Raw genomic sequence first — 13515 nt, forward strand, 5'->3', positions numbered from 1 at the left:
GGGGCTGCGCTTCTGACAGCCGGCGCGGTGCTCGCCGGAGCCCTGCCCGCGGCATCCCCTCAGTGCTCCTCATGCTCCCCGGCCACAGGGACGGTCCAGCGCTTGTCTTTCCACGGTGGGATTTCAGTAGAGGAGCTGAGGCACTGAACAAAAAGAGGGGCCCTGCATTCCTGTGCAGGGGGTCAGGTCCCACTGCCGGGCAGCTCTGGGTTATGCAGAGCTGTGTTTGCACGCTGGGGTCGCAGAATCCCAGAATGGTTATGGTTGGGAGGGACCTTAAAGCTCATCCCGTTCCACCCCCTGCCATGGGCAGGGACACCTTCCACTATCCCAGGTTGCTCCAAGCCCCATCCAACCTGACCTGGAGCACTTCCAGGGATGGGGCAGCCACAGCTTCTCTGGGCACCCTGTGCCAGGGCCTCCCCACCCTCACAGGGAAGAATTTCTTCCTAACATCTCATCTAAATCTCCCCTCGTTTAGTTTAAGACCGTTCCCCCTTTTCCTAAAACGATCTGCCTCTGTAAAAGGTCACTCTCCTCTTTAGGCACTGGAAGGGGCTCTGAGGTCTCTCTGGAGCCTTCCCTTTTCCAGGTGAACACCCCCAGCCCTCTCCGCTCAGGGATGCCAGGGAGGAGATGACGATGCACAGCCAGAGCCGGCTTTATGCGAGTGTGCTGATCTCTGAGGAGCAGATCCTGCTCTCCTGCTGTCGGTCACATCTGCTTTGTGCACAGAGCGTGAGGTTGGGGGTGTTGTATGAACAGATTCTCCCGGACTCGTGGCAAAGAGCAGTGGAAGCACGTAAGGAGGGTTTGCATGTGGCAAAACATCTGTTCAGGGGGTTTGCAGCGGCTCTCCCTCCTTCCCCGATGCCAGCCGCGGTCCTGGCACCGCAGAGGGTATCCCAGCCGCGGGGTGGGGCAGGGACCGTGCCCTCCCTGCGCCATCGCTTCGACAGAGGCGCTCCGGGCAGGAGGGTGGGATGCTCCCGGCGTGTCCTGCATCGGTGTCAGGTAACAGCGGAGCTGGTGACACACGGCTTGAAACGTCCTGATCTCGCGCTGGTAAAGCAGCTACCTAAATAATAACCGGCTAATCCCAAGCATGGGACCTCCAGCCCAGGAAATTGGCATTAACCTCCCGGGAGCCGAGCACACGTGCGGAGAGGCTCCCTCCTGCTGCCCCGTGGCCGTGGTGGCTGTCCCTCAGCTGGCACCTCGCTTTAGTAACACGCCTTCCGCCCGCGATCCAATTAATGCTGGCCCTAAGAAGGAAAGCCTCTATACATTCTGGGGATTCGAAAGGCACTTGCTCTTGTGCAAGTGTGCCAGTGTAATTAATCTAACAGCCCAGTCGCTGCCTTGCCCCTCCCTGGGGGGCTGTGCGGTCTTATTTCATAGTGGGGATCTTGCAATAGCTTGTTGGCTGTATTTTTATTTTTACCGCAGTGTTGTTTAAAATGAACGAATTGTTTGAGATTTCAGATCTTTTAGCTGAGTTTTAGGTTTGGGAGCTGGTGTTGCAAAGCATCCAGGCTGCTTGGTTGTCTCTTGATGTGTGAAGGTGGGGTCTGGCTTGGATGGTGTACTCAGGATGAAAATAAACTAAATATTTGGGCTCCAAATCCCAACACTTAATGTGAACTGAAAGCCCCCTGGAGCAGAAATCTGTTGATGAAGCATTGGTGCTCACCATTTCCTGGATAAAATCCAGAGTGTGAAATGCTCTGGCTCCCTTCTGGTCCTGTGGAGATTCCTTCACCTGCAAAGCCACTGCAGTTCACGTGCTCCTCCTTTCCCTCCCATTTCTTCCTTTGCAATGTTGCTTGGAAGAGTTGTTGGCAGGGCTCTCCATGCTGGTATGGATTTGCTGACTCCTGGGCACTGCCACATGACTTACGGGATGCTCCACGCTGTGATTTGGAAATGGGAATGTGCTGGGAAGTGCCCTGCGAGCTGTGAGGGAGGGAGTGGCTCAGAAAAGCTCAGGTGTGGCAGTGTTATTGCTAAATACGGGTGTTTTAAGTAATTCAAATGTTAAGAGTAGTGGTAAATGCCTGAGTGGGAAGGAGCTGTGGAAGGCAGGGTAGGAGTGAACTTCTGCTGATGGCACAGCTGGCTCCTGAGTGCTCCCTCCCTGTCTGCTCCATGACTGAGAAAACTGTGGTGCCCTCCACACCCTCCAAGTTCCCTTCGTTTGCTTGTCTTTAGTGAAGGATTATAAGAGATTATCTTTCCCCTTATTACCTGTTGCTCAGGTTTTCGGTTTGTTGAAAGTCTAATTAACCTTCCTGCTGGAATGCTGATGGGAATTAGTTTTTTTCTATTTCATCTATGTGCTGGAGCTCCTCTTAATATCTTTTTATGGCTTGGTGCCATGGTACCCACAGCGTTACCTGAAGTTTCTTTGTATGGGTTCCTTGGGAAAGGCATGGGGTTTAGGCAGCAAATGAAATAAACAGTGGGTTGTTCTAACAACAAGTGAGCAGGGATTGCCACAGGGTGGTAAGGCCAAAAATAGTTCTCACTTGTATTGTTCTGCTCAAGTGCCTGGACATCTTGATTAGACACTTTATGGAAATCCCCTGCTAAAAGTTCTCCTGGCAGAAGTATCCCTGTTAAAAAGTGGCACATCCTAATAGCTGCATAAAGCCCTAAAACACAGAACTGCCTCAGTGCAGAGAAAAGCTCCCCACCTCTGTGGGGACAGCCTTCCCAGAAGATGATGCTCAGCTTTGCTAAGCAAGTAAAGCCTGGAATTCATTAGACGGCTGAGGACATCTCCATTCCCCGAGAGAGATGGGGCTGAATATCCTTTCCATGCCTTGTCTGTTGTTGCACAGCTCAGCACATCACTGCAGCTCTCAGGCAGGAGCACCTGTGGGGCATTGCATGATTTGGGTTGAACCGTGGCTTGCCTGGTCAGATGTTTGCTAAGGTGAAAACCTCCATCTCCCCATCTCCCCCACTCCTCAGGCAGCAGGACTGGGCTGGGCGAGGGGAGGGCACAGCAGTGGGCACTGGGAAGGTAGCAGGGGCCAGCCTGGTGCTGAGGCTGCGTGCCCCTCTCTCTCTGCAGTAACAACAACCCCTACGCGTCCTTTGGAGCCACGCTGGCGCGGGATGAGGAGCAGAACCTGTGGAGCACCCCCCACGACGTGACCCACACCGAGGCCGACGACGACCGCGTGCTCTACAACATGATCGTGGTCAGGAACCAGCTGGACAAAGACTCGGAGGTGAGGCAGCGCCAGCGCTCGGCCCCACCACGGGCTGGGGCTCGGGGCTTTTGTCACAGCCCAGGCTTTGGCAGTGCCTGGTTAATCACAGAATCACAGAATGGTTTGGGATGGAAGAGCCCTTAAAGCTCGTCCAGTTCCACCCCCTGCCATGGGCAGGGACACCTTCCACTGTCCCAGGGTGCTCCAAGCCACATCCAGCCTGGCCTTGGACACTTTCAGGGATCCAGGGGCAGCCACAGCTTCTCTGGGTAACCTGTGCCAGGGCCTCACCACCCTCACAGAGAGGACTTTTTTCCTAATATTGAATCTAAACTGGCTCTCTGTTAGTTTGAAGCTATTTCCCCTTGTCCTGTCACTCCAGGCCCTTGTAAATAGTCTTGCCCCATCTTTCCTATAGGGTTCCCTTCAGGCACTGGAAGGCTGCTATTAGGTCACCCTGGAGTCTCTTCTCCATGCTGAACAATCCCAATTCTCTCAGCCTTTCCCCACAGCAGAGCTGCTCCACCCCTCTGATCACCCTGGTGGGCTCCTCTGGACTGACACCAGCAGGTCAATGCCTTTCCTTCAATTAAGCTGCTGTGAAGACCCCAAAGTCCCCCAATGTGGCTCATGTAGGCACCAGGTCCTCCTATCTGTTCCATCACCCTCCAGATTTTATCCTATATCTGGTGTGGATGCCTCTGTGGCCATCTGATCCTTGGGAAGCTTGGGGGTATCTCCAGCACTGATCCAGGAAGAGCTGCCCTGAGGTGTGATGAGTTTCTCATCTCCATGGTACCCTTGGGTTCATCTCCCTCTATTTTGAGAATCTCCGTGTTCTCCTTGGCTTGGATACTTTCAGTGCCCTCCCAGGGCGTTATCCCATTGAGCATAAATTGCCTCCAGAATCTTTTCGCTCCCCATCCCCTTCAGAAATCTCTATTTCTGTACATCTTTGGTCAGCCCAAAATGAGGGTTATGTGTCTTCCATGGAGGAGTGAGGGAACACAGCAGCTGACACTTAAAAACCAAGGAACTCAGGAGGTCAGTAATGGGCTGCCTGCATCCAGGGATGTGGGAAAAGACACAAGGTAGGCTTGAGCTGGACACCAGGGACAAATGCACTTCTCAGGGAACGAAACTGAGGAGGAGGAATAGAAGAGACAGAAAGGAAAAGAAAGCGACAGGGAATGGGAAGAACATGAGGAAGATGCATTTGTTTGGCACGTATAAGGAAGCAGGGAGATTCCAGGGAGGTTTCCCAGGCATTCAGGGCAGCTGGAACATGCTTGGGAATGACGCCCTGCAACCACCACAACCCACAAACGTGTGCTGGGAGCACTGGGGGCCCAGCCCCCTTTCCTGGCTTCCCAGGCTGCTGTTTGGGTTCAATATTCCTGTTTGTCCTTTCCATGGCCAGGCTGATGTTTGCCCAACCCTGGCAGCGCCCGGAGCTCCGCTGCCACTCTGGGGACACGTCAAGTTAAATCCTCCTGCAGTGGGATGCACAGCAATTATTGGGAAGCAGGGAACTGGCACAGCTCTTAGTGGGAAGGGAAAAATCATGGCTGTTACATAAAGGCTGTTTTGCAGCCCTGATTTCTTTTGCTAAGGCACTTCAGTGCAAAGGAGATTGCAGTGGCCTGATTAGGAGCAGGCTGTAGCAAACAGTGGCATATTTTTTCCCTTTCTGATTGCTTTCATGACTCCAGAACGTTTGCAGGAAAGCCTGGAGGCTTCATGTTTAACTTCAACATGATCCTACTTCACCCAAGAGCCTGCAGGAGTGTAACTGTTTCTCCTGTGACAGTCTCTGTAAACCAAAAGGCAGCTCAGCTTTACAAGGAGCCTTAAACTCCAGAGAGATCAAAATTACAATGTGTAATAAGCTAAATGAGGTAATGGAATCCTTGCATACGTTGGCCAGAATCCCCATTTAATGTGGTTTTTTTTTTTTTTGGTGAGTTTGATTTAATCATGGTGTTTACAACAGATGGTTTTGTAACAACATTTTCATGGTGGCATGTGACCTTTACAGCTCTAACTGGAGATCTCTTCCCTCCCCACTGCTGCTCTTTCTGCCTTGCAATTGCTTGTCTGAGAGAAGCCAGGGAGCTTCATCCATCCCAAAGTGGCTGAAGGAAACAAGGACAGCACCATTCAGGGGGCTGCACTGGTGCCCAGGAGTGTTGTGTGTCAGCCCTGCTCAGTGAGCAGAGGAGAGCATCAGTAATGGGTGAGCAGGAGAGTGCTCCTGCCCCTGCCTGTCCTAAAGCCAGTGTGCCTGTCTGTCCTAAATCCTGCCCTAAATCCTGCCTTCTGTGTATCTGTAGGGTTTTTAGCGGGTCTGAGCAGTCCCCGTGCCTGCCAGTGGAAAAGGAAAGCCCAAAGCTCACGGGGCTTCCTCTCCACAGCAAAGGTAGGATCACATGCTCTGCTTTTATATGCAGTGCAATTAGTAAAAAGCCTGAGGAGCACAACGTCAGGACAACAGTGGGGAAAGTTTTGAGGAAAGCCAAGGCACTTAACACTTGCTTTGAATGTGGCCCCGTGCCCTTTGCAGCCCGGGATTGGCAGCTGCTCTGCTGTCCCCTCTTAGAGCTGGGAAACTGAGGCACCACAGGGAAGCCCAACAGGCTGCTGCCGTTTCCAGCTGCAGCTCTTGCTGGGTGGCAGGACAGGGAGGGGCTTGGATGGAAAGCCAACATTCCTGTGCTCAGCCCTGGGTGCCAAGATCTCTCCTTACTCCAGCAAGCATTTTCAAACTAGGCCAGACTGCAGTGCCCTCCCCTCCTAATGAGACTTCAGCTCGGAGAGAGAGAAAAAAGTCTAATTGCAGAACAACACTGGGCTGCAAAAGCCATAATCTGCTTTGGGGGCCGCTCTGCTCCTGAAATCCCCAGGGGGAGCCTGTGGATACTGCAGGACGGGATGGAGGAACAGTTTCCTCGTGCAGTGCACAAGTATTACGAAGCTATAGGTCCTTTTCTTCCTGTGGTTAAAATTGACTGAAGGGAGAACTTTGTGCATTTCTGTTCCTTCATTTAACAAAGAAGTTCTGGCGTGCGGTGCACTCACTGTGTGCTTTGCCCTTCCCCACCTGTATCTCAGGGATTTCCCAGCACTGGCCTTTGGAAGGATCCCAAAGAGCAGGTCGCTCTCCATCGTGTGTTCTTTATCTGTATGGCACCATCTTGGCAGTGTTGGTGCTCTCTCTTGGGGTCAGTTCTTTGCCCCCACCATGGGGCTGCACCCACGCCTGATCCATGTGGAGTTGTGTCTTCCCTCTGTCCCTGCTGGCAACCCTGCTCTGGGAAATTGGCAGCTCCAGTCCAAACTCGGCGTGTCCTTAGCTTGCACTGAGAAAACCAGGAAAGCCCTTGCTGAAGTGCTGGCTTGAGGGGCTGACCAAGCAGATGCAGCCTTTGAAGATCAGAGCTGTCATCACAGCTTTTGAAGGCCAGGGTCATGTTTCAAATATGGGAAAAATGTGGCTTTTTTTCCTACTCCTGCTCTGCAGCATCACTGAGCTTGTTGTAGGGTAAAATAAATCTCAAATTTGGTGGTGAAATGAGCAGCAAGAGCTGCACTGTGGTTGTTGCCAGGCTAATGAGTGTGAGGTGGCATCGTTCCCTCCATGAGGTCCAGTCTGGGGTGGCCCTGGTTTCTCCACAGCCTCTGGTGGGATGTGTGGAGTTACCCAGCCATGGGCAGGGAGCTGTGCACCAATACTCAGAGAAGGAGCTTCAGAGAAGGAGCCAGAGCTAGGGTGCAGCTCTGGGAACAGAAACTAAAGATGGCATTTTGCATGATGACTGAGGAAAATCCCCTGTTCTCATGGCTTGCTGTAAATGCAGTGTTTCTCTCTTCTCTTGGCTCATTCCCTAGGGAAAGGTGGGATCATAAACCCCACTAGCAAAGGCAGTCCCTCAGCCTGCATCCCTGCTAGGGGCCTGGCTAGCAGAGCGACGCTGGCATCATCCCCCTGAAAAGCCCATTAATGAGCTGGCAAGGCCTGTTTTTCTTTCTCCTCCTGCTCTCCTACAGGATTATTCTTTTTTAAACAGGTTACAGAGAAGGTCAGTATTGTCACCGGCTGTTGCTGGGGCATAGAGAGGTGATGGGATTTATCCAGCGCCGGGGATGCCAACTGGGGAGCCCAGACCTGACCCTCTTAATGTCTGCATGCCTCTCTTAAAAAGAATCCAATTTAAGCTTAGTCTAAGATGAGATGTTGGTCTATAGTTTATATTTGTTCAACTACTTCCAGTGGAGCCAGAGCAGGAGCATCCCTGGTACCTGCCTGGACTGATATTTTCCAGTCTTCCCCTGATAACTCTGTTTTGACCTAATTTCTAAAATAACTCTGGAACAGAACAGTGACCTCAATTGCTTTTAAGAGAATAAAGGCAATGGATTTGGTAGAGGATTGTTCTGGAAACATAAAGGAAGCTCCCTAGTAATTAGGAAACTTTCATGTGATCAGGGATGAGAAGTTGGACAGTGTTGCCTGTTCTCGTGGCACATTTTTTCCTAGAGCTCTGAGTTCTGTACCAGCCTGGCTTATTCCATGTCTTTTGGCATTTGCAGATTTGGTGCTTCACACTAGAGAGCCTGGGGAAATTTTCCAGGTAAATATTTGAAGGGCTGAGCATGTAGAGAGGGGAGGCAGCGGGGTTTCCCTGCGGCTCCCGGGATATTCTTGACACACATTCAGGGTTCTCTCAAGCCCCCACTGGTATCTGTTGTGCCCTGCTCTGTAGGTTTAAAGGGCAAAAACGGCTGCAAAAAACAGCGCCGGGAACTGCAACCTGCTTTGGTTTCCTGTGGTTAACTCAGATTTTGGCAAAAGAGTCTATTTCTTAAAGGATTGCTTTTGAGTGCATGGCTGGGATGTCCCGGCCCCACAGAAACGCCGCAGGTTTGGTGTTTCAGTCTCCCGCTGTGCTTTCCCAGTCCCGTGTGTGAGAAACCCCCTCCCCGCCCCAGGAGTTCCATCTGACTTCCCGAGAAGGCCGAGGGAGAGGGGTTTGGTGTGGAGCCGCCTGCCCTGCGGGGCTGAGCAGCCTCCTGATGCCGCCTGCCCCTCCAAATGCTCCCTGGCACGACGGGAACGTCCTCCCCAAAGCCTCCGATGTTGCCCTCGCCTGTGCACGGGCAGGGCAAGCTTCGCTCCTCCTCTGCTGTGTAGCTCAAGGGAGGTGCTTTTAAGAATAATTTTGGGTGTGGAAAGATGCTCTTGAGTTTATTCCCTCATCAAAGGCACACAGGGGACAGCCCACGGCTGTTCGGATGTCTCTGCTGCAAGGAATAGCCTGGAAAAACCCAGTGGTTTGTGAGACTGACAGAGAGCAGGGCATGAGTCCCTTTGAGAGCTCAGCCCAACGTCATCCTGATAATCTGCTTCCCTAGTTCCTTTTCCATGGCTGCGAGCATCCTCCTCCCAGCTTTCTACAGAAATGTAAATGCATTCAGCTCCATGCTAAGGCAAAAGAAATCCCACCAGAACAAGAGGTCCCAGCCAGGCACCACAGTTAAAAATAATTTTCTGTTCCAAAGCACACTCCCCAAATTCTCCATTGACAGGACACTGTCAGAGCTCCCCTGCGACTGAATATTCACTGTATTCACTTCCATAACACAACTCAGACACTATGATGTACAAGAAAGCCATAACCTAGATTCCCTTAAAACAAAAATAGACAAGGGAAAACACACTGCTGTTAATCCAGAGAAAATCAGGAGCAGCTTCCCTGCATGCTAAGCACTGCTCACTGTGCTTAGCAAGGAGTCTGGCTCATACCATGGGGTAATTCCCCGTGGCCCTGAAAGCTGGTTTTGGGTGCCAGCAGGCCACATTATGTGGAGAGGAGCATTTTTTCCAGTGCCCCAGCTCCCCAATTCCACGGCATGAAGCACGCCTGGGATCACAGTGGCTGTCTGGATCGATTGTCTGCACTAAAGGCCTTGTTTATCTCCATGGGAGGGCAGAGACACGCAGCCATTCCCCCACCAGCATGCCCAGACTGGCTCCCTCTCCTTTCTGCCTGTGCCAGGGGGTCACGAGAGGGCCAAGGCGTTTCCAAGGAACCCCTGCCAGCGGGGACCAAGGCATCACACAGTTTTTCAGCCTCTTTCTAAAAACTCTCAAGTTTTCAATAAACTTCCCACAGAGCTTTAACACAATAACCCCCCTCTTTTCCACCCAGAGGAGCTCAGTTCCCAGCTCCGAGCCGGTGTCAGGGGAGAGGAGAGCCTTGGCCCTGCCTCATTTCTCTGGTGAAGGGCTGTCCTGGTGCCTTGTGCTGGCAGCCAGGTGCCCTCCTGTACAGGCAGCCAAGCTGTTCTCAAGTGCTGCTTCAGGAGAGAGGGAAATGTGCCTCTGGAAGGGGATTTTGTTTTCTGGGAGCGAGCGGCTGTGGCAGAGCCGGTTCCCCTGCTCTCCTGACGTGAAGTCACCACTGTCTTAACCCCGCTGGCTGCTTTTTCCAGAGTGTAATCTCCCAGGGCTTCCTGCAGCTAGTGCCGATCAGCAGGGAAACAGGCTTGGGTTTGGATCTCTGGTTGTGGCATGTCAGCCACATTCAGCAAAAAAACCACTAAGGAATCTTCATATCTTTATGGAATCAAGTCAGCTCTTTGACCAAGTACCAGAAAACAGTCACAGCCGACCTCTGTGGGTATTGTTTGTCTGCTCTGAACCCAGCGTGGCCTGTAGGAAAATCTCAGGGTGACAGCACAGATTAACACTTGTTTATTCTTCAGGAGCCCATCTAGGTAATCTCTTGCTGAGGAATGAGATTAATTAAGGTTGTTACTGTAAGGAAGTTATCAGGTGATGTTGTGACCCTGCTGTTGGGCTGCTTCTAAAAATGCACCCTTAGGAGTGTGTGCATTGATTAAACTCAGCTAGGAGAAGCTGGGAAAAGTGCTCCTGGTTTTCTTGCAGAACACATGCATTTCCACAGGAATGCATGTTCATAGAGTCATGGAATCACAGAATCCTTCAGGTTGGAAAAGTTATCTAAGATCATTGAGTCTGGTTATTAACCCAGCACTGCCAAGCCCACCACAAAACTTGTGCAGTTGTGTTTAAATGTGTTGTGACTTTAATAAATAACCCCAAACCCTTCCCTCTTGCCCAGTGTCCCGTTATCCAGCTCTAGACCTGGAGGTCCAGTGCAAGGATTTCAGCTGTGCAGTGAAGTGAGGCATTAACTGCAGCAACTGGCAGCCACTAAGGGTTATTAGCATGTCAGATCACTCCAGTTCAGTCCTCATCCATCCACGTGCACCTCTGTCCTTTTAAAAAAGGGTACCCTGATCTTTAAAAAAAGTCTATTTTTCTTGTTTTCTAGTACTTTTGAACACCTGCCTGCTCCAGTTCAGTGCCAAACATCGGGCTCCATGTCTGACTGAGGAGCAGCTGTCAGCAACACCTGAGCTAAATTCTGTAATTTCAGGGAAATTGGAAGCTGTTTTGAACAGAGAAGGCACAGAGATGCTGAACCAAGTGTCAAGCTAAATATTCTCTGTTGGTCAGTGTCATTTCTTCCAGGGGCAACAGCAGCCTGGTCATTGACCTTCATACCCACCACCTCATAGCTCAGTGCCTGCACCAGCTCTGCACCTCTGGCTCCCTTCCTCAAAGCTGAAAGTCCTTCAAAAGCAGCAGATTCCAATGACTGAGTGTCCCTCATCCCTTTGCTTTGTAGGAGTGGCAGAAGCTCAACTATGACATTTATACCTTACGGCAGACCCGGAAAGAAGTGAGGAGCAGGTGGAAACACATTTTGGAGGATTTAGGTAAGCTGGAGGCCAAAAGGATGTAATTCCAGTGCTACTGAATGCAAGATCCCACCATGGTTGAGGATAGGAACAGCTGCACGAAATCAAGCTGGAGAGGAGGGAAGTAAAAGGAGGTTGCTGAGCCATGCCCTCAGGTGTCCCACGTGGCATCTGAGGCTCCGAAGGGCTCAGGCACGGCGGGGAGGGGACAGGGACACCGTGTCTGCAGGCACGTCAAAAACCCATGAGCCATGATCACCTTCCAAGCCCATAATAACATGCACAGTCATCCACTTCAAGCTTCCTTGTGGAAACCTTGCAGTGGGAGTTCACCCTAGGTCTTTCTAAACAAGATAAGCAGGAAGGAATGAATATTCCTTTCAGATGGGAACACAGATACATCTATTTTGCTTCCTTAGCCCATGGCAGCTGATCAGAGCTAAGCCACTCACCTTGTTTGCTCCCAAGGGGATTTGAAATATTCTTTCAGCAAGTGGAATTGCTCCACAGAAACCCTCCTACTGCTCTCTCCAAGTTGTGGTGGTGGTGGTGGGTGTGACGGGGTTTTCCCAACTGCCCGGCACACAGCATGTGACACTCGGGATGTGCCAGGGCATCGGCTGGGTGACTTCCATCGTGCTCTGGAGGTGGTTGGTGGCTGATGAGAAGAGGATGGGCTAGTCTATTCCAGGATACCCCCAGTGAGAGCCAGAGATGGGTATCTCAGCCAGTCCTGCCCTACCTGCTATTCTGGCATCTGGGTGGGAGGAACATCATAAATCCATAACGAGGTGTCAGCCCTCATCTACACCCAGGTGCTCACACAGCCTGTGCAGGCCAAGCATGGGAGGGATCACTTGGCATCCTTCCATCTCTTACTGCAGGCTCACAAAGGCTCTTCCACATCCCCCTCACATCTGCTATGGCTCTGGAGATGCTTTGCAAAGGCTGGGGAAGCTCAAGGCCAGGGATCATTTGGCCTTAGCAAAGCTAAATAAGCAACCAGATGTGAAACCTGCTATCTTCTGTTATCTGGGCCTGTGCTTTAATCATAAGCCCACCACTTTTACCCCAGAAGTGTTTTCATGTGAGATGCATCACCACCAGCCCCCTGGAGCTGAACAAAGAGTTAAATGCTAGCCATTGCATTTAAAGACCCCTACATTCATTCCCCTCCACCTTTCCTTCCCTGGATACCCTTCCTATAATCAATGCTGACTGCTACAGGAACACTTAGCCTGGCATTCACTACTGCCACAGGTTTCATCCCTGTTACCTGATTTAGGAAGCCCCACAAGTCCTGAAAGCTCTGTCAGCATCAGGAACATGGAAAAGCTGAATCGACACCCTCAGTTGTGCACGTTCACACACATTTTCTCAGGAAAACCAGCAACGAACTCGCTGTGAATACTTCTGTGATTTATTTTCCTCAGCAGCAAGTTTATACCTGTCCCACACCCTGCCTGAGGGAGTGCTGGTTTGTTTTAGGAAGTAGGGATACAGCTGCCCAGGGTGGAGGGGAATAAGGAACCTTGCAAGAGCCTGAAGGGCTCAGGGATGACCCTGCTCTCATGTTTGACTTGTTTCTGTAACATCTCTTCCCCAGGTTTCCAGAAGGAAGCAGATTCCCTCTTGTCAGTGACCAAACTCAGCATCATCAGCGACTCTCAGAACATGAGCAAAGCCCGGGACATCTTGTTAAAGCTCTTGGAAGAGACCAACATCTTCCCAACCAGCTGGGAGCTTTCCGAGCGCTACCTCTTTGTGGTGGTGAGTACTCCGAGCACACCTTCCCCCCACCATCCCCGCTCTGCAGGGAGCTCGCATGAGTAGGTGAACCAGAGGATGCTCAGATACATGGCGGCATCTGGGGTGATCCTGTCAGATGTTGCACTTGGAGCTTGGCTGTTCAGTTGCCCTGGAAATGCCAGTGTTGCAGCACCATGAATTCTGCAGCCCTCCACAAGTTCTGTGCAAATGGATGCTCTTGCATCCTGTCCACGGGGTGGGAAAAGATGAGACCTAACGCCTTGCTTAGCCTGAGGGCGGCTGTGGAGGGAGGGCCCCGGGCAGGGATGTGCCTGGAACGTCCCACAGTGACCGTAATCCCGCTGTTTGGCAGGACCGGCTCATCGCCCTGGACGCTGCGGACGAGTTCTTCAAGATGGCCAGCGCGGTGTATCCCAAGCGGCCCGGAGGGGACAGGGCGGACGAGGGCCCGAGGGCCCCGCAGAGCGTCCCGGCCGCGGTGCCCTGAGGAATGTGCCTCGCTGGTGTGACATGGACAGCGCTCCAGGACAGGCTCCTCTGCCTGGGGGTCAGCACTGAGAGTGCCCCCCTTGTTTCCCCGTGGAGAAGCGAGTGGGCAGCTGGAGCAGGGCAGGGAGGCCAGCGAGCTGTGCCCAGCAGGAGCACATGGGATGGCGGGTGCTGGCCCCAAGGTGCTCCCGGGCACGAGGGAGGGGCAACTGCCCTAGAGTAGTCCCGGTGGGACACCACTGGCCAA

At 52.1% G+C, this 13515-nt stretch overlaps 1 protein-coding gene across 1 annotated transcript; it reads left to right on the top strand.

The window, feature by feature from the left end:
- Nucleotides 1-642: 642 nt before the first annotated feature.
- On the top strand, nt 643-13509 carry MREG (melanoregulin). Its single transcript, XM_008643573.2, has 5 exons — nt 643-709; nt 3055-3239; nt 10937-11027; nt 12616-12779; nt 13132-13509. The coding sequence occupies exons 1-5, from the start codon at nt 643-645 to the stop codon at nt 13264-13266; spliced, it is 642 nt and encodes a 213-aa protein (XP_008641795.1). The 3' UTR covers nt 13267-13509.
- Nucleotides 13510-13515: the final 6 nt, after the last annotated feature.

The sequence above is a fragment of the Corvus brachyrhynchos genome, unplaced genomic scaffold, assembly GCF_000691975.1.
Source record: "Corvus brachyrhynchos isolate BGI_N302 unplaced genomic scaffold, ASM69197v1 scaffold671, whole genome shotgun sequence".
In the NCBI taxonomy this organism is placed as follows: Eukaryota; Metazoa; Chordata; class Aves; order Passeriformes; family Corvidae; genus Corvus; species Corvus brachyrhynchos.